We start from the raw sequence: 21,624 nt of genomic DNA on the forward strand, positions 1-21,624 counted from the left end.
AACATTTGTGTGACATGGGTGCCTCATGTGCTCAGGGCAGATCAAAGACAAATTCACACAACAATCTCTGAACAGTGTTTGGCATGTTTTCATAAAAACAAAAGTGAATTCCTGTGTTGGTATGCAACAACAGATGAAACATGGCTTCCCAGCTACAGACCACACCCAAAATACCACTTGAAAAAGTGAACAGTAGCTGCTTCTTCAGCTACCAAGAAAGCAGAGATGATCAGCAGGAAAGGTCATGGAATCAGTATTTTCCAGAGCAAACAGAATTCTGTTAACAATCTTCAAAATGGTAAAACAATACCTCAGTAATATTATTCTGACCTACTAATGTATCTGAGTGCAAAAATACGAGTACAGAGACTTGATTTGCAGAAGAAGAAAAATTATCTTTCATCAATGGTGCACCTGCCCACAGAAGTGCCTTGCCAATGGCATAACTGAAAGATCTGCCCTATTCCCCAGACTTGACTCCATCAAACTACTATCCCTCCCCATGACTCAAAGTCTTCTTTGCTAGTCAGCATTTCTCATCCAACTGGAAAGTGATTACAACTGTAGCGTAGTACTTGGAAGTAACATGCTGGGAAGCATTTCTCAGTACCACTGTTGAGTTATAGTTGCAACAATACTGTTCGATGCTAGAGGCATTTACTACGACTACAGTTATGCTACAAAAATAGACAGAAGTGAACTAGTGGAAGTGGTTGTGAATCTCCTGTTATTGCAATCCACAATGAGAAAAAAAATAGAGCACAAATTAGGCATTAGCTTTTTAAGAAAGCAAACTTATTTCCTAAATTGTTTATTTGATAATCAGCTCTTCCAGAATGTCACTGGAATGTTAAAACACAATTCTGAATATCTTTCCAACGAAACTGGCCGAAGAACATGTGACTGCTTCATATAACAGCTAAAAGGTATGTACTACTAAAATAAATTGAGGTTTCAGGATCAGAACACTGGTGTTTCCTTTTTTAAACTGCATGCCTGTGAAATTTATTCACATGGACTTATCCTGTTTTTGCCCTGTGGTCTTCAGATAACAATAGGTAATGCAGTATCTAAGGTAACTTTCCTTGCTATGTGCTACTTACCTTTAACTTTTTGAGACTGGAGTTAGTTCTAAAGAATGAATACAATGAAAGAATTTCAACACCAATATTTATTTTATTTACAGCCATATAGAAGTATTTGCAACACCCATTCCATTAGGACAGCACCTTACAAATATGTAAGTTAAGCTTGCTCTCCCCTGATCAAAAATACACATAAATATAGCACACAAAATAGTCAATCTTGGAAGTTCTTGGAACTGCAGTTGATGACAGCAACAAAAAATAAAAACCACAAGGTATTTAAGAACTATAAATCTGTACTTAACAAAGAAAGCTATCTCTGATAACATGCTGTTGCAGTTGCTTGACAGTTTGCTTCTTTCCCATTTGCTGCGCCAACAGTCTTATTATCTTGACCAACTGTCATTTGAATATTTAGCACAAAAGGCAAAAATGTAGAAACAAAACTGCAGCCAAAGGTAAAATATTAATTCCATGTGCCAAAAGTAATTAACAGATAGCTTGAATGTTACAATAAAGGTAGTGAAACATTACCCACTGACTTAATGCTCCTGGGTTTTACACCTCAATCTAGAACAAAAAGAAGTTGTTTAAAATATTTTCTACATAGGCCAGTTTATAGATTACTTCTGACAATATTTCAAGAATGTTCCACAAGAACAGATCCACAGCATACTTAACCAGAGATAATGACAATTTATGATCATCAGACCATGGTAATTAAATATTCAAATAAAAATGCTGTGAAATTGCTTCCTTCACACATCAGTATTCCACAACTGTATTAATTTCCAGCATGTTAATATGAACTGACATATTAAATAATTAACTGACTAATAACAGTTCAGAAACATCTTAACAGGGAAAGCGCAGGAATGACAAAAAGAATGGTAGCATGCATTTTCATTCAGTGACAAGGTGTCATGCAGGATATTGCTTGCTTCTGCTCAATTTCTTTCAAGACAGACAAGAAAAATTGTTGATATCAAACAGTGTAGAAACCAGTTGCTCTCTATTTTGTCTAAACCTATGTTTAATTTACTATTTACTATGAATATAAGAGAGAAGCAACAGGAAATCATACATTAAAGGATCTAATGTACTTAGGTAAATGTTGAATTCTGAACTTCCTTTACAAGTTGTTAAGGAAACAGACTACATGCATCAATGTATAGCAAACACACCTACTGCAAATCAGGAAAAGTGTATTAAACACAAAAATAAATGCAAAATAAGACTCAGGAAAAAGATTGCTCTCAATATGTGATGTATTGATATATCCAATAGATTGGCAAATGAATGCATAAATATGACATATAGTAGGACAGAAATACTGCTATGGATTACATTTTTAGTCTAATGATGCTTTTCACAGCACAATAATAATATAATTATGCACAATATTAATATTAATTGTATGAAAATACTCTTCTGTATTTTGAAATCTTTTCCTCACTTCCCTACCAACATTAGACTTAAATACTTCTACTGCCATTAAAAGCAGCAAATTAATTTTACAATTTTGTTTTCCATAACTGATATTTCCTCTACATTAATCTCTGATCAAAACTCTCATCCACATAAATAATATTTAGTACATTACATTTCAAATGAATAAGAATGCAACTCTGTATATAATTCATCATTACAGTGGAAATAGGACTTACTGCAGGAAGCCGCAGTAGCCAAGTAGAACCAAGTATTTAAACAAATCTCCCTCTTTTTCCATAACGACAGTAACTTCACTATTCTCGTATTTCATATTCCATTGCAGAATGAGCAATAATAAACACATGAAACATTCCTGCCAAAGTATACATTTATATCCGATTTCCTGTTGGTACATAACACAGTGAGGTGCGTGTCATTCCAATCAGTTGCCTCACTGAAATTTACTCTCCTCAGCTAAAGTTACTCTTCAAACATTCAGTCATTAAAAAATGTCACTGACATTAATCACTAGAGCAATAAATACTGTAAGATACAAAATTGACTACATCACACTCACACAGACATTAAAACTCTGTGGCGAGTAATATACTATGTATATTAATCAGTCACTTGAATGCCAGGAGCAAAATAAAAAAACAAGAAAATAAAGAAAAGCTACACACACACACACACATACACAGCCACAACAATTATTTTAAAACACACGAAGTCAAGCACCAGTTCACACGGCAACTTACACTAGTTTTGTTAGTGATGTTAAATTCAGTGTATCTCCATTTATTTGTGTTGGAAACCATACATTGTGACAAATCTGTTTTAAGTGAGAAAGGGCATCCACTGTATGTATGTTGTTTATCGAACAATTATCCCACTTCTCACAAATTATACATTTTGATGAATTTGCTTTGTGATGGGCATTACTAGGCCACTGTTAAAAATCACAAGGTGCCTCAGCAAACTCTAGCATCTACAAGAACTACATTAATTTTGATGTTACAAAGAAATGTTTCAGCCATAGAGTATTTGCTTCCAAATGTCTGGTCTACTTAGGTTGACAAAAATTGGTTGTAAGACTTACTCTGAACATATACATCCATCACCACTGACATAGTCCAGCAATTTTTGAATGGTATGATGGTATTTTTTTTGCACCACAATAGTGAGTTGGGTCTGTAGGAGACAAATCCAGATTGCCATTTTCTCGTCAAATCAAAATTCACATAGTTCTCACAGATGCCAGAGTTAGGTAAGACATTCTTTACGTGGAGTGGATTGACCATTTCGCCTATTAATTGATAAATCTCTTAATAAATATTAAATACAATTTGCATATAACAATTACCTCAAAAGTCCTTTTAGTGACTAATCTGTTTCTGTTAAACTCTGCTCAATACATATGGGACGATAAATAATGTTTTACTGACAGTCAATGGAATTTGGTTTTTGACACAGAATACATAAACATTTCATATAAAGCAGCTATTTACATCAATAGGTGATAAACTTTGCTGAAGGAATAGAATAATCCAACCAAGCACTAATTCTTCCAACAGATAATATGTTGTTATTCCAGTTAAAGAACCTTTAGTTATCTATAATCAGCTAGTGTTACAAAGACACTACAGTTCAGGAAAAGTTGTGTAATGCTGCCCTGAAACCACTTCCTAAACTGACCTTTTCACAAGTAGATGACTACATATTACTTCAGGGCAGCAAAGCACAAGAGGAAATTTTTTAAATTTTTTCTTAAATATCAAACAATGCTTACAAATTCCAGCACATTACAGTCTTGTACAAAAGCTCAGTAAGTGTAAAATATACATCTTTCTTTTCCCATAAATACATAAAATGATACTGTACCAATCACTTTTTCTGCTTCCATTCTTATATTGACTTCATCACCAACAAGCTATAAATTACAATTTTTATTTTTGAAAATTCAGGCAATATGTTTCAAGCCATCACCTTATGATGAATAGCACGTCACATTAAAAAGGGTTAAGTAGTACTTCAGCTATCTTTACATTTCCATAATTGTGTTATGACATATATCTGTTTTTTTCTGATGGAATCTTCAGACTCAATAAGTGATATTAAAAAACAAAGACGAACAAATAGAATCTGAAGTTGTGGAGATGGATGAGGTTAAACTTACACACTAAGCAAATGTGTGAGGCTTTAAATACGCCAGTCATGCAAAAGAATGACAATCGTTGGAATCAACAACTTTCAAGTAAGCATATTTCATATTCTGTTGAGCAGAACAGGCATCTGCTGTATGATGTTTAAAATTATTTTGTATTTTTTAACTTGATGGTCTGTATGGTGATAATAATGCATATTTTTTACAGCTGAAAGCAGAACGATTCTTAGTTTTGGAAAAATTCCCTAAAGCACAAAAACCTTTTTCGTAATACAACTGAATTCACTCACTTTAATAATGTTGACACCATATTTTAAAATTCAAAGTGTATCTATGAGACACTAATTATGTATATGTGACAGAGCCTATTTCATTGTAAATGACTGATGGAAAATAAAGGTGCTCAATTCTCAGACTAGATGGATGAGGATTAAGCATGAATGAGAAATGACAAACCCAACTTGATAACATTTGTACTCTATGCCAGGACGGAAGACTACTTCCATTCAAGGAGAAATGTGCTACAGAAAAGCCATTACCCTGCAAAAACAGACAGCCCGTGCCATAGAGGCCATCGATACAAACAACATAAAATACCACAACTAGATTTTCTGCTGCTGCCATAATATTTTTTGAGGTATGCATTAATATTGGGAACAAAAATATAGTAATATTTGAAGAAATACTTCACGACCAAGATCGCATTTAAATATTTAAATGTGCTCTGAAACATTTCTTCAAATGTTACAATATGGAGATTGTCATCTGATCAGGATGTCTGTAATATATAGCAAAAATATCGTGTACGTACGTGGTAAGGTGATAAACATATATTTCTAGTGTACGCATGTGGTAAGGTCATAAACATATATTTCTGTCATGCACAGGAACAAGTTTCAAGTCCTACAAACAGGTATTTCCCCCTGCAAAGTGCTTTGAAATAAGATTACCAACATGCAATAGGATAACTAATGATATATTTCATCATCTTCCAGACATGCATCTGCAGTAGCAATATTTCACCTTCCAATATTTCAGTCAGTTTAATCGTACAGCCATCCCCGAGGCAAGTTGGTGGCTGAATTAAAACCACTTAACACAGTGATGTACTGCGGGGTAAAACACACATGCATCTGAGATAGGACAGTCGGCACAACAGTGTCACTCACAAATAAAAACCATGAGTCTACTACAAACATTAGTACAGAGACACTTGCTGACAGCCCAACGGGACAAATTGGTACACCTGGAGAAGGTATTCAGTAAAAATGCTCTGCAAGGAAAAACACCAGATCAACCAAAGGAAGAGAAAATAGGGGCAAAATCTATGGCCTTTCTTCTGCATGTGGGAAACATTTCACTAAAAACTGCCAGCATAATGAAGAAACATGCCAAGATTGCAGCTCTTTTGGGATCAGTGAAAGACAATCTACTTTTATGAAAGTTGGGTACTGATGAAATTCCTTGGCAATGTGGTGAAAGCAACATAGGACAAACAACACACACTGTACAAGAATGCTCCAATGAGAACCAGTGATACACCTTCCTTCTACATCCTAACAAATCTGTAATGGCTGAAACACTGTATTTCCACCAGCCATTTCACAGATTACAAGAAGGTCAAGATACTGGCCACAGCCTCATCCTATTGCGATTTGGTGGTCAAGAAAGTATGTGTGGAAATTTAGTTTGCAGACAACCAGCTCAAGCAAGACTAGCTTAACAGTTCATGGAAACCACTCATTTCACATCTGCACTCTCAGAGGAATTACCATTAGGAGTCTTCACTATCTGGCATCCCAACACATGCTATCCATCCATTGATGTGTGAAGTTTTATCTCTGACTGAAAGACAATGTGGCAACTGTCTTATCTCTGAGACACAAACATTTTATTTCACAGTACACCATTATGTAAAGTAGTTTTAATTCAGTCACTGACTCTCCTCAAAGATAGTTGCACATACTTCAAGAAACTATTGGAATATCTGAAGGAGAAATGATGGCAGCTTTAAAATTCAGTGTTAATGGTGGGGCAAGCAGTGTGCTAACCTAAAGCCCTGCCGGGTTGCCATCCAATGTCATCTGAAGCAGGGATGAAACAACTGTCATTTGGTAGACTTGGATGCAGGAAGACAATATTACCCTGGAGTTCAGTCTGTTTTATCGCTTAAAGTGTCTCACATAACATGCAAGTACTGACACGTAAGTTAGTAAACAACAAATCTGTGTGGTCAATAACATGTCTCCATGAAATAAATTAGCAATTGGAATAAGATAATTTGAAAGAAAATGCGGAAAAGTAAAAATATATTATGTTAGGAAAAAATGCAGGCTCATGAAGTATTTGACTTTCACATCAGCCTCCAAACACTGTTGAGAAGTGTACCTGGAATAAATCCTACAAGGGGGCAAACTTTTTATTTGTGTTCCCGCACTGATGACAACTGGAGAACATGCTATGGATTTATAGTAAAAATTGTCTCGCAAAGGACAGTGACTGGAAACAATCATTTCACAAGAAGGCTGAACCATTTAATTGAAGCTAATATTATTTACTTATTTAATGAGGCATAATTCTGCCTAGAGTCCTCTCATCTGCAGCTCAACAGTTCGTCCAGTAAGGTACTCCACATCACACACTCAGAACATGATTGTGGTACTGTTAATGCACAGATGGAATAGAAATAAAGGAATTATAAGATGCAATCTGTAACACGAAAAATAGAAAATGATTTGCATGCAGAAGAAAAACACCAGGAAATGATGGAATTAACACAGAATGGCTTAAATATGGATTTCCCACACTAAAATCCACATTTATCAGCTATATTAATGAATGCTGGGCACACAAGAAATTTCACAGGATTGGAAATTAGTAACAACAATACATATTTACAAGAATGGAGACAGAAGTAATTGCAAAAGCTTCAGGGGCAACTCTCTGCTAAACATGGGGTGTAAAATATATTAAAAAATAGTAACACAGAGACCAGCAGTAATTGCTGAAAATATTCTGCTATAAGAACAAACTAACTTTGAAACTTTGTGGCAGATTAAAACTGTGTGCTGGACTGCAACTAGAACCCATAAAGTTTGTTCTTCATCGACAAATTGTCTACTGATTGAGCTATACAGCCATGACTCAAAACTTGCCCTCACAGCATTACTTCTGCCAGTACCTCTCTTCTATCTTTGGGTTTTAAGGGATAGCTACTGGTAGAAACAAATACACAGGGCTGGTAGTGAATCATTCACGGATAGCTCAGTCAATAGCACATTTGTCCATGAAAGGTAAAAATTATGGGTTCTATTCATGGTCTGGCAGACAGTTTTAATCTGCCAGGAAGTTTCAACCTTGAAAATAATCAACACGTGTTATCAACTAAATGGCTGAGCCGAGCACAATATGTAAAACCCTACTTTGTATCCTTTATCAGCAATAAAACATAAAATAAACAAACATGCGCCCAAGTCTCAAATATTCCCATTATACCAGCAGGACTAGCATTTATATTATGTGTAGCAGCTCTGTTAGTATTTCTGAGTCAGTCTGTAGTTTAAACCACAATCTGTGTCACAGGATTCTTATCCTTTTACTGGATATTGAATAAATGCCCTGCCCCAACCCCTCTAGCTGATACATTGATACACTGAAGCATGACACAAATAATCCACCAAATTTACATTTCCTCCATCAACAAAATACTTGTGATGTAAGCCTTACAATACACATCAGAATTATGCCTGGCTTGGGATTTGAAGCACAGTGCTCGAACGCCCAACTTGGGAAAGATAAAGTTCAAATTCCAAATAGAGCTTAGGATCCATTTTAAATGTGAGTTTCAACTCAATTGAGGAGTATACCATTAAACTTACACAAATACCTACATTGTCACTATTTTTTTCCTTATACTGAGTAAAATACATAACAACAATGATGTATGATAAGACAGCCACATACATAGACACATATAAAATTGCATGACAGTAACAGGTGGATGCAAGAATGACAGGTAAGGTACATTAAGGACTGCTGATCATCCCAACAGCCGCAACAGGGTGGTTACACCAGTGGGTACAGGGGAAAGAGAATTCTGACACAGTGTCATTACATACTTGGGGCCCAGAGGATCAGGGACTGGACAGTGCAGTGCCCATGATATTTTCCCACTTCTCCACCTGCCGGTCGACACCACCCGGAGTTACCCGAGGAGCGCGGAGTGTCGGCGGCTAAGTAGCGCGCCACGCGCCCCGAGGGCGGGCCGTCAAGTGTGTGTGCGCTGGCTCACATACTCGAGCGCGTTGTGCAGGATCCGCTTCTCACAGGCACGCATCTCCACTGCTGCCGCATGGCATGGGGACAGCGACGACCGCTTTGCCAGCAACTCCTCATCCACCTACAAACCAACACTTGAAATGTAACTGGTTTGCTGTGAGAGACATGTATTGAAATACAAAGTATCAGATTCAGATAGGAGTAGGCAACACATGTTTCAAGTGACATTTACAATACATGGTAATTTTATTCTGTTGACCTACATCTATCATTACACTTGGTAGTGCTTTGCAACTGCTTAATATGTATGGAAACTGCATATACATTCTAAATTCCTTGTCCTCCGCCCCTCTCTGTGCATCTTCTCATCCACCCTCTCTCTCTGTACATCCCCCCCCCCCCCCCCCCTCCTTTCTGTCTGAATGATTGAGTAACATGTAAGAACCTGAAGTAAATTGGTCAAGAACTTTTTGAGATTATCATGTGACTTACCAAAAGAAAGCGCTGGCAGGTCGATAGACACACAAACAAACACAAACATACACACAAAATTCAAGCTTTCGCAACCAACAGTTGCTTCGTCAGGAAAGAGGGAAGGAGAGGGAAAGACGAAAGGATGTGGGTTTTAAGGGAGAGGGTAAGGAGTCATTCCAATCCCGGGAGCGGAAAGACTCACCTTAGGGGGAAAAAAGGAATTGTGTGTTATAAACTGCAAAAACTGAGTCTCACTATGATTTAGTGTCAGTTTATTTTCTACAAGCCATGAACTTATGCCATGAACTGCACTATTTGAAACTGAGTCAGTGTTGCAGACAACATCATCTATTACCAAGCTAGTGTCATCAGCAAACAGAAATATTTTAGAGTTACCTGTAATACTAGAGGGCATATTAATTACATAAATAACGAACAGGAGTGGCCCCAACACTGATCCCTGGGGTACCCCCCACGTGACTGTACCCCACTGAGACCCCACATCACAACCGTTCTCAACATTGTGAATAATGACCTTTTGCTGTCTGTTGCTAAAGTAAGAGGTGAACCAATTGTGACCTACTCCCCATATTCCATAATGGCCCAACTTCCAGAGCAATATTTTATGATCAACACGATCAAATGCCTTAGTTAAATCAAAAAATATGCCTAGCATTCGAAACCTTTTGTGTAACCCATCCACTACCTCACAGAGAAAAGAAAATACAGCATTTTCAGTTGTTAAACAACTTCTAAAGCTGAACAGTACATTTGATAGCAAATCCTTACATACACAGCCTTTTCAATAACTTTAGCAAACACTGATGGCATAGAAATAGTTCTAAAATGGTCTACATTGTCCTTTGCTCTCTTTTTATAAAGCAGCTTTACTACTGAGTAATATAATCATTTAAGAAACTGACCATTCTCAAAGGAAAAATTACAAATATGGCTAGATACAGGTCTAACATGTGCTGCACAGTACTTTAATATATTGCTAGACATACCATCATATCCATGAGAGTCCTTAGTCTTCAGTGATTAAATTACTGATTCAATCTTCCCCTTGTCTGTATCACAGAGGAGAATTTCAGACATCAATCTTGGAAAAGCATTTGGCAAGAAAGTTATATTATTCCCTGTAGAAACTAAATTTTTATTTAATTCACCAGCAATGCTCAGAAAATGATTGTTAAATACTGTACATATATCTGTTTTATCAGTAACAGAAATATTTTTACTTACTTTATATTGTCGACCTTGTGCTGCTGACCAGCACTTGCTTCACAACTGACCACACAGTTTTAATTTTATCCTGCGAATTAGCTATTCTATTTGTATACCACATACTCTTTGCCTTCCTAATAACATTTTTAAGCACCTTAGAATACTGCTTGGAATGAGCTACTGTTGCTTGATTGTGACTACTTCTAACATTTTGATATAATTCCCACTTTGTTCTACACGATATCCTTATCCCAATAGTCAGCCACCTGGACTGCCCATTACTGCTAGTACCCCATTTAGAATTTTCTAATGGAAACCAATTCTCAAAGAGCATGAGAAATGTGTTAGGGTAAGCGTTATATTTATCACCTACGTTATCAGCACTATAAACATCCTGCCACTCATGTTGACAAGGTTTAAAAAAACTCTCTATTAGTGCTGGATTAACCTTCCTACATAGTTTGTAATTATATGTGACATTGGTTTGAGTACAAAAGCCTTTTAGTGTTAAAATTTGTGCATCATGGTCTGAAAGGCCATTCACCCTTTAGCAACAGAATGCCCATCTAGTAATGAAGTATGAATAAAAATATTGTCTATGGCTGTGCTACTGTTCCACTGCACCCTAGTTGGAAAAAATACAATCTGCATCAGGCCATATGAATTTAGATCTACCAACATCCTTTTTCTTGCACCATCATATGCAAAATTTATATTGAAGTCACTACATATAACTAATTTCTGGTACTTCCGGAATCAAGAACCCTCTCTAGCTTGAGCAGAAATGCTGTGAAGTCAGAGTTAGGGGGTCTATAAACAACAACAACAATTAGAAGTTTGGTTTCACTAAATTCAACTGCCACTGCAGAACATTCAAATTTCTTTTCAGCTCAGTGCCGTGATACATCTATAGACTATAATGGAATACTGTTTTTTATGTACATAGCCACTCCCTCACCATGCAAGGAACTCCTTGAATAACAGCCAGCTAATCTGTATCCTTGTAGAGGAAGCCTCTGAATTGACAAATTATTTAAGAGATGCTCCGATATATCAGTAACTTCAGAGTCAACATCTATATGCAGTTCACTAACTTTATCTCTAATACCTCTTATATTTTGATGAAATATGCTAATTCCTTCTCTACTTGGAAACATGACATCCTCTGAAGCTTCAGCGACCACCAAGGGACTACCTTATACCAGGGGCACCCTAAAGAGAGAGGGATCACATTTTCTGCCGCAGAAACAACTGTTTTAGTCACCTGTTCAGCCTACACATCAATGTTACCATGTGGGGGAGATTCAACGGAGAGGTGAAAGTTTCCCAGTCCGCCTTGTTTAAAGCCCATCTGGGCAGGCATACGTGGGCCTGACGCCGGGACAGTGACAGGAAGATGGGGAAGTGATCACTACCACACAGGTCGTCATGTGCTCTCCAGTGGATAGATGGGTGAAGTCCTGGGCTGCAAATTGATAAATCAATGGCCGAGTAACTACCACGAGCCACAATGAAATGTGTGATGGCCCCAGTATTTGAGAGGCAGAGGTCGAACTGAGACAGTGAAGTTTTGACATCTCTGCCTCAGCCAGTAATCATGGTGCCACCCCACAATCTCCCCAAAGTAGGAAAGGTTTAGAGAGTTGATCAATCAGTGCAACTAATATATTCAGAGGTACTGCACCAACTGGAGAAAGATATACATTGCAGACAGTTATTTCCTGTGTCATCCTTATTCTGACAGCCACAGCTACAAGAGGAGTTTGAAGGGGCACAGTGTCACTACAGACTGAGTTTAGGACATAAACGCAAACTCCACCTGACACTCGATAACAGTTGCTACAGTTCCTTTAATATCCTTTATAGCCACAGACGGCAGGGGTCCGCATTGCCACGAACCAGGTTTCCTGGAGGGCAATGCAGATAGCACGTGTAAAGCTTAACAGTTGCCATAGCTCAGGTAGGCAGTGGAAAAACTGTCACAATTCCACTGGAGGATGATGTCATCGTGGGACTGGGAAAGCATGGAACATTCAATGAGGCAGTTTACACCTCAGAGTCACCTGCTGCCACTGACTTTTTGCCTGAGCAGTCTATATCTATTGTGTCTGAGGGTATGGCGAGATCTAGGTCCTCAGTGGATGCCAGAATCTCCATCCTATCCGCAAACGCAGAGCTTGGAGGTAGCGGTGGTGTGGGTGCCACCTCAATTTCCTTGGTCTTAGGGGGTCTTCTTTTTGGATTTCTCTCGCTGCTCCTTGGGTTTCCCTGGCTAGGAGGTTTTCACTAGCTCAGTTTCCGGGATGGAGGATGAGCGTGAAGCCCTACGAGCAGCTGCTCCTGAGCTCTTCAGACACTGGTGGGTGTCATCTTTCCCACTAGCAGAAACCTGGGAAGGGAGTGATCCAAGAGACCCCTTCCCAGTGAGAGAAGCAAAGACGGCTTATGCTTCTCTGGATTAAAAGTGGGGATGGACATCCCCAATGGTTGGAGGGGGGGTAGCTCCCGAAGTAGTTGGTGCGGGAGCAATAGGGAGGGAAATGCCCCCCTCCATCAAGGGGGCAGGTGTAGTCTTCCAGCTCTGAGAGGTGACCTGGGTTGGCGGAGCTGATAGTGACAGAACTGTTGTAGTGGCGGCGTAAGATGATGATGTACGTACAGGATTTTCTCTTAGCCTCAGTGTAGGTCAGTCAGTCCAGGGTCTTGTACTCCATGATTTTCCTTTTTCACTGGAGAATCCTGCAGTCTGGCGAGCAAGGCGAATGGTCCTCCTCACAGTTGACACAGATGGGAGGCGGGGCACATAGAGTATTGGGATGTGATGGGTGTCCGCAATCTTTATATGGGACACTGATAGTACAGCGGGAAGACATATGGCCGAACTTCCAGCACTTAGAGCACTGCATCGGGGGAAGGATATAGGGCTTTATATGACCGTGGTAGACCATCAACTTGACCTTCTCGGACAACATATCACCATCGAAGGCCAAAATGAAGGCACCGGTGGCAACCTGATTATTCCTTGGATCACGGTGGACATGCTGGATGAAATGTACACCTCACTGCTGTAAACTGACGTGCAGTTCATCGTCAGACTGTGAAATATGATACCCTGGACCATATTTACGCTCTTATAAGGCGTGATGGTTACGGAAACATCCCTCAGCTTGTTAAAGTACGTGACTGGGCAGAGGATGCAGTTTTGATCAAGACTGACCCAGATCTAATTTTGGAAAATCCCTCCACCTCCCCAAACTTGTCCTCTAAATGCTCAACAAAAAACTGTGGCTTCGTCATCACGAAAGAGTCCCCATCAGCTCTCGAACATACAAGGTACTGGGCCGAATAAGATCCACTGCCATCCTTAGCCTGACATTCCTCCCTTGGTGTGGCCAGGGATGGGAACGATTTGGGGTTATACTTCTGTATGTTGAATTGAGCTCATGAATGCTTAGAGACTGCTGGTGTTTCACCAGCAGTAAGAGATGATGGACTATGCTTCATCGCATGTCATCTGCCCTGATGCCACCCACTCTGACCAGGGACCCTCCCCACGGGCACCACCCAGCCGCAGCAAAGGCCACCTGGCAGGATGGCCATTGTCGGGAGTGCTGATGCCCCAGGGGGTTGGCATCTATCCCTCGGCATACGTGGGGAGTTAATGGCACAGGCTTCAGCAGAGCGGCCCCTGTGCGATCAGGGGGCTGCAACCAACACGGTACATGGTGGCCCCGCCATAAGGGACTGGCTACCGCACTGGATATCACGAGCAAAGAAGTCCGTGGTCATCATCGACGCAGAAAGTGACACTGCATAGTGCCCGGTGGAAAACGCACCCAGGAAGAGATGGGCAATGGGCGGGACTGCAATGCAACGACGAGGAAGTGGGCTAAAGATCTCATTGCACAATGGACGTGATGCACATTGTACGGCGCCCTTCCTCACTTGGCTCACTCTTTGGGAAAATTTTGAAGAATGGGGGACAAACCCCGCAGAGGACCATCATATAAAGGCTGAAACGTGTGAAACTCCTTTTAGTCGCTGCTTACGGCAGGCAGGAATACCTCAGGCCTTTTCTTACCCACTGACCCACAGGGAGATCACAATGCTGGTGACCTGGTACTCACTCTCCAACACTTCCTGCAACTGCTGACCCACATCTCTACCGTGCGAACTACCTAGCAGCAGAACCTCCTCCTTTCTGTTAGACTTAGCAACTGACCTGAGCCTCCTAACTGCTGAGGACTGCTGCGTGTTCCCTACACTTACAGCTACAACAGGCTCCTCTCCACTCAACTCTGACAGTTGGTCAAATCTATTGCATATACGCAAAGTATAACTGTCTGAATACCTTCTCCTCCTAGCTGCCTTCTTTCCAGCTGCCAGTTCCCATTCTCCATCATCCTTCACCCTCCTCAACCTATCTGTTTTCTCCTTTGCGCATTATAAGTGCACCTGAAGGGCACAGATCTTACACTCCGACTCCTCTATCAACTTATTTTTACTACAGATTCTGCATTCCCAGGAGAGGATCTTGCAAGATTGCCCACTGGTTTCCCCACTGCATTCCCCCCAATGAAAATACTTTGAACAAATCCCACACTGTAACCCACTACTCACAAACCTATGACAGACCCCCCCTTCTCACTCATGGTAAAATTTTACAGTTACTGGGAAAAAAACTATACATCTATGTTACCTAAGTTCAATTACACCTGTAGAACTATCTATAGAACTAACAATAGCAGTCTCAAAATTCTCTGTCTACTAAGAAAGCAACTACTTGATTAGTACTACTACACCACAGATAATACCAATACCAACAAAACTTCACAAAATTATTAGCTAAAACCAAAAATTCAAACCACCACTGGAACAATCAATGACGTTAAAACACTGAATAAAAATTTTGCTCAAATATTTCACTAGAAACAATAAGAAATGCAGGTGAAAAGTAAAGCATGATATTTACTAAATGACTTCAACGCACAGAAGACTCTGAAAAATACAGTGAGTGAACGTTTCCAAAAGTTTATTAAATTGTTATTTTGCCACAAACAGCATGAAATACTGCTGAAAACCATTAAATTTAATAACTGTATAACAGTGCACAAATAACTTTGTCAGTGCTTAGCTTTATAACCGCTACAGCTGCAACTGCACACCACAAAATGTAGACACACAGTTTCATCATGTGCCATTCGGCACTCTGCCTCTTTGACACCAGATTGTACTGAAAGACCCAGTGATCACATTGTCCAGGAAACTGAGATCATCTTCACAGAGTTGTTCTAGATCTACAAACACTTCCACTTGGAGCTGCTTTCGTGCATCAGTCAAAACTTTGGGCAGATCATCTGCATGGCCAAATCTTCCGATACAATCCCACAACCAACCATTTTTGGTAAGCCTAATAATTCTGACATCAAGCAAACACTCATTTGACAGTCTGAATTCAGTAATTTGCACACGTGAGTCATACAGTCATCCGTTCACAATGTTGATGGGCGTCCTGTGCAGGCCTCATCGGCAACTTCCTGCCAACCTTCTTTAAATATCTTGTGACACTTGTTCGACTATGATCTGGAGAGGCAACTGTCCCTGAAGGGTTACATAAGCATTCTAGAACTTTCCAGTGGTGTCCTATTAAGCTTCATGCAAAACTTTGTTGCATAGTGTTGCTCTTAAGTTTTCTCCACGTAAGCTCAATGCGTCCACTACGTAGAGGTTCATGGAAGAAGCCGTCCTAATCCTCCAAGGCAATTTAGTGACCTACCACATGACAGCTAATGGTCACCCCTAACCTCACCAACCGGTCTGATACACTGCTATGTATAGTTGTGTCACAGAAATTGCGATTCTTTACTTTCCGGACATGTCCTGTATATGGAATTTGCTGACACTTCAAATTTTGTCAATATTTAATTCTGCATTACAATTACATAAGTTTAATTAGAGCATAGTGTACCAAAATGTACAGCATAATGTACCCCTGACTGTTATTCTTTTATACAAGAGCCGGTGCCAGGCCAGTTGTAACACCAGTTTATGAATCAGTCATGACACAGTTCAAATGGTTCAAATGGCTCTGAGCACTATGGGACTCAACTGCTGAGGTCATTAGTCCCCTAGAACTTAGAACTACTTAAACCTAACTAACCTAATGACATCACACACACCCATGCCCGAGGCAGGATTCGAACCTGCGACCATAGCGGTCTCGCGGTTCCAGACTGCAGCGCCAGAACCGCGCGGCCACTTCAGCCGGCCATGACACAGTTCTTGTACATTTTGTATCAGTTGTTTAATAGTCTGAAGAAGTTTTTGTGAGGCACTTTTGTACATCAGTTTTGTAGCAACTGCCTATGGTGGATTTAGACAAATATCAGTTTCATTCTGTAGTATGCATTATGACCCAAAACCTCTCACCAACCCAATACAAATCACTTGTAAGAAATAAGATCAGTCCAGAATCGCCTTTCAAACACAAAACACCACAATTAAGGATTCTACCAAAATCAAGCTGTCAGAAAACTCACAAACTGGAATGGAAGTATCCATTTCAGAAAGACTTGCTGTCCAAGGCTCAATTTATTAAGATCTCATGGGTTTTCTCATCTATCAGAGCTGGGAAACAATGAGAGAATGTGCATTTCATGGAATAACAGTATGGGTTGTGAAAAACAAATAAGCAACAAGTTGAACTCTGCTATAAACAGCTGTCCGACACCAACAGTATTTCACAGTCTAGTTGGAGCTTGCCGCATCTAAATTAAGCAACTGGGTCAATAGTCTAAATATTATACATAAAATGGAATTAACAACTTGACTGAATGCCTGAGGAACACCATCAATATAAAAGTGGTCACTGACAATTGTAAGATATTTGAGGATTTTCACTGTATGTTCAGCAGCAGCAGCACATTATTATTATTATTATTATTATTATTATTTACTCGTCAACATATTTCAATGTTTATTGCACAATCTTCAGGTTATATGAGGAGCATTCAATAATTAACGCAACACACTCTTCTTCACAGCCAATTTTGGTTGAAAAAAATGCAAACTTTATTGTGGGACATCGTGGAATATTCCTGCTTTAGCCCCTATAGTTTTATGAAGTTCTGATAAGTGGCAGCACTATACATACCCTTCAAAATGTCATCTGTAATGGAGATGCTTTCAAGCAGAAAGCTGTCACCGAGTTTCTTTTGGCAGCAAACCAGAGCATCACATATATTCATAGGTAATGTCTACCGAGACCTGGCAGTGAACAAAAGCACAGTGAGTCATTGGGCAAGGCGTCTGTCATCACAGCAAGAAAGTCACATAAATCTGTCCAATTTCATGTGTGCCAGTTGGCTGCACACAGGTGTGACTCTTACAATGTTGGAATGTGTGGACATTTTCATTTGAGCTGATTGATGGATCACAATCAAATACCTCGTTGTACAACTGGATGTGTCTGTTGGTAGTGCTCACACACTCGTTCACCAGTTGGGGTACTCAAAAGACTGATCTTCCTCACCCACCCTACAGCCTGGATCTTGTAACTTCTGATTTACATCTGTTTGACCCAACAAAGAATGCACTCTGTGGGAAGCAGTACATAGATGATGGGGAGGTTATTGATGCAGAAAGACATTGGCTCCAACAATGACCAGTAGAGTGGAACCATGAGGGCATCAGGCCCGCCCAGTAAGGTGCCGTAAGGCTGCCACATTGAACGGAGGTTAGGTTGCAAAATAGGGTTCTGCAGCCTAAAGAGTGGGGAAGAATATGGTGTACTGGAATCCTGAATCAAACCAAACTGCTTTCAGAAAAAAAGTGCTGCTTTACTTATTGAACACCATTTGTTTAAAAGATGATCAGCTGAGCATCATAGTAACACTATCCTTACAATATAACCACTTTATACAGTCAGTATACAGAGCAGACCCAATCTAAATTATTGCTGAAGCATTTGGGCCTCATGCCATATACGACTGAAGTTCATGTCATGTAAGAAGGCGGCCCAATTTTCAGCCATTCTGTGCATCCCTCTCTACTAGCCACTGGCAGCCAATAATATTCATTCTCTTTGTGGGTGGCTAGCAGAGAGTTACAGCTAGAGAGCGAGAATTTCGCTCCTACTTGTTGCACTGTTGCCATACTTCACAACAACTGAATTATTCATTCAACTGCCAATTTTTGTGTTTCCTTTGCTTTCTTGCAGCAGTATAGCTGTGAATTTGAAAAAAAGTCAGGTGACGGCAATGTGAAGTATTTCACAAGCAGGCAAGGCAGATTATTTACCATATTTGTAACTTTTTCAAACGTGAATTTGAAAGCAGGTCTCTTACTGTTGACATCTGTAAACACAAGAACGGACTGCAGAACCATGTGGTGTCAGCAAGAAAACTGTACAAAGAATTGTAAACGAAAGTGTCAGACTGTAGGAACCGTAGAAACAGTTGGTTTCGTATCACCTGGAAAGCACTGAAATCGCAAGGAACCCGTAACTCAAATTGATGGTTTCAACAATGATGTTTTAAAGCGTTCCATGTGAATGATGAATGCCCGACATCACAAAAATGTGTTACAGTTATGCAGCTTTGTCCTTGTAAAGAATTTTAAAAGACATTGGTTCCAGCTATGTTAAGAAGAGTGTTTTTAGTTCAAAGAAGTGACACAGGTGCAGCACGATCTATATCCCACATAAAGATTCATGATACAAGAGAAGGAGGTAGTTCAGCAGTGTATTACCTTGATGAAACATGGATCAATTGGAATCATTTGAAGAAGATCTGCTGGAAAAATGAGTGATGGTATTGGCAGTTTTAAAGTTGTCACAGGAATAAGTTCTCGGATAATTATTCTGCATGCTGACTCTTCTTCTGGTTTTGTTTCTGAGAATAAACTTGTATTTACATGTAAGAAAAACAGCAGTGATTACCATTCAAAAATGAACGCTGTCATTTAAAAGTAGGTCATGGCCAATTATAATTCAACTTTTATATAGAAAACACCAAGTACAAACACCAGAAAAGCGGATATTTTTCCCCAGTTGAAAAGTAAAAATATTAAGCACCGTATAAACCACACTCATGCCGATCTCCTGCAGCTCATTAATTTATACAAGTCACGTGACAGAATGTACAAACCTCACTTCCTTGCATATGAATGGCGTCACATAATTTTGCGTTTACCCATGTGTTAGTCAGTGTAGTCCCACAGAATTAATTTGAGCAAAAGGTTTTAAGGCTATGTGTGAGGAAAAAGTAACACATTCAAGATAACATACAGGAAATCACTTGTGCATGAGACAACAGTCAAAGAGGCCATAGACAACATTCCACCTATAGTGTGAGCACTGTCCGTGCGGCATGCTGAAAAGCTTCAGAAAGAAGAATCTGACAGGGAAGTGATGACAGATATAAGCCTTGAACCTATCATCGTAAATTTACAATCAGATTGTTCAGAAACAGACTCAAATAGAAGTGATGATGGTATTATGACATAGACTTTGGAACAAAGTAATAATATTTCTTAATTTTGAAGCCTCATGGTTTAAAACAAGTGTTTGTCAACATATCAGTTCCATACATAATAATGAGAACTTCCAAGCCTTTTTGACTAGGACTTTGTATCCTTTTAGTTATGCAGACTATAACATTCAAAAATTTTGCCCAAGGAGAAGTTAAGCTTCTCCCATCATGTTATATGCTTTAATAACACACGAGAATACAGCTGAGTATATTTATCAGAAGTCCGATATTTCCACATGTAAACCTCTGTCATTTTCATGGCACAAACTGGATAAGGTGCTAAAATGACAGTAACTGTTATTTGAAATATTGGTGGTTTTCGATGTTATCGGTCAGCATTCTCTGGAGTTATTCACAGATGATTGTTAATTGTTTGCTTGTTCAATTGATTATAAATGTAGTCTCTCACTGTAATATCAAACTTGTTAGTTTACACTCATAATGCCCGTTAACAGTGAAAAGTGTGACAACTTGCTGACAATTTTTACGATAATCTTTTACATTAGTCTTTTCTACCACTAATTCTTTTTTTACAGGGAGCATTCACAATTAACTATAGTCATCCACATTCACCCCCCCCCCTCCCCCGCCCACACACCTTACACATTTTTAAAAATTGTATTGAGTAGAAGGAGTTGTCAAGCGAATATAATGATTTCGGTTGGTGCTTGAAGTTAATTTTGTTGTAAATTATTGCAAGCAGTTTCAATGACCTAATTGTTAGAGAATTATCATTTTGAGAAAAATTGTACTTCATGTCTTCACAAAGCTGTGTCAGCTGTTCTCACCTCCCGACGTCACGCAGAGTAAATCTGTGGAGCAGTGGACGCAAAATCATCAAGACATGAATTAATATTTCTCTCAAGACGACTGATCGAAATTGGTTTTAATATTTATTATTCCTCTCATAGATTTGAACGTGTAATACAATGTACCATACGCAAACGAGCCTGAGTGTTGTCCGCAACAATGCAGTTCAGCAATGTGGATTTTGTTTGCCTGCTCTCTGCTGCTGTGCATGTGCAGTTCCCATCCCCCCCACACTTCCTTTTTGCTCCGCCTCTATGTGCGGAAGCGCCTTGATAGGTGGTGCGGGCTATAACAGGAGATATTGAACACATATAAAGAAGGGTGGCATCAGTCATCACAGGTTTGTTTGACTCGCAGGACAGTCTCACAGGAAACCTGAGTCAGCAGACGCTCAGAGAGATAGACACTGCAATGTGGCAGACAAACAGAGACAATATTGAAATGACTGACACCATACTCAGCAAACCAACTCCTCCACATTATGCTTTAAAAATTTAATAACACTGTACCAACAGTCATTACTTTGATATTATTTTATTAGACAACCAGTTCTGACATTCCAATCACATCATCTTCAGTCTGTCACATGAGTAACACAAAGTACCACTTGTGCATGCATAAGCCA

At 39.5% G+C, this 21,624-nt stretch overlaps 1 protein-coding gene across 1 annotated transcript in view; it reads right to left on the bottom strand.

Moving 5' to 3' along the window:
- Positions 1-1,153: 1,153 nt before the first annotated feature.
- Positions 1,154-21,624, bottom strand: part of LOC124551094 (actin-histidine N-methyltransferase) — a 426,960-nt gene continuing 406,489 nt past the window's right edge. The window contains exon 12 of the mRNA XM_047126025.1: positions 1,154-9,079. Coding sequence (XP_046981981.1) covers positions 8,948-9,079 — 132 coding nt within the window. The 3' untranslated portion in view covers positions 1,154-8,947. The remainder of the gene's footprint in view (positions 9,080-21,624) is intronic.

Source organism: Schistocerca americana, chromosome 9 (genome assembly GCF_021461395.2).
Source record: "Schistocerca americana isolate TAMUIC-IGC-003095 chromosome 9, iqSchAmer2.1, whole genome shotgun sequence".
NCBI classification, from domain to species: Eukaryota; Metazoa; Arthropoda; class Insecta; order Orthoptera; family Acrididae; genus Schistocerca; species Schistocerca americana.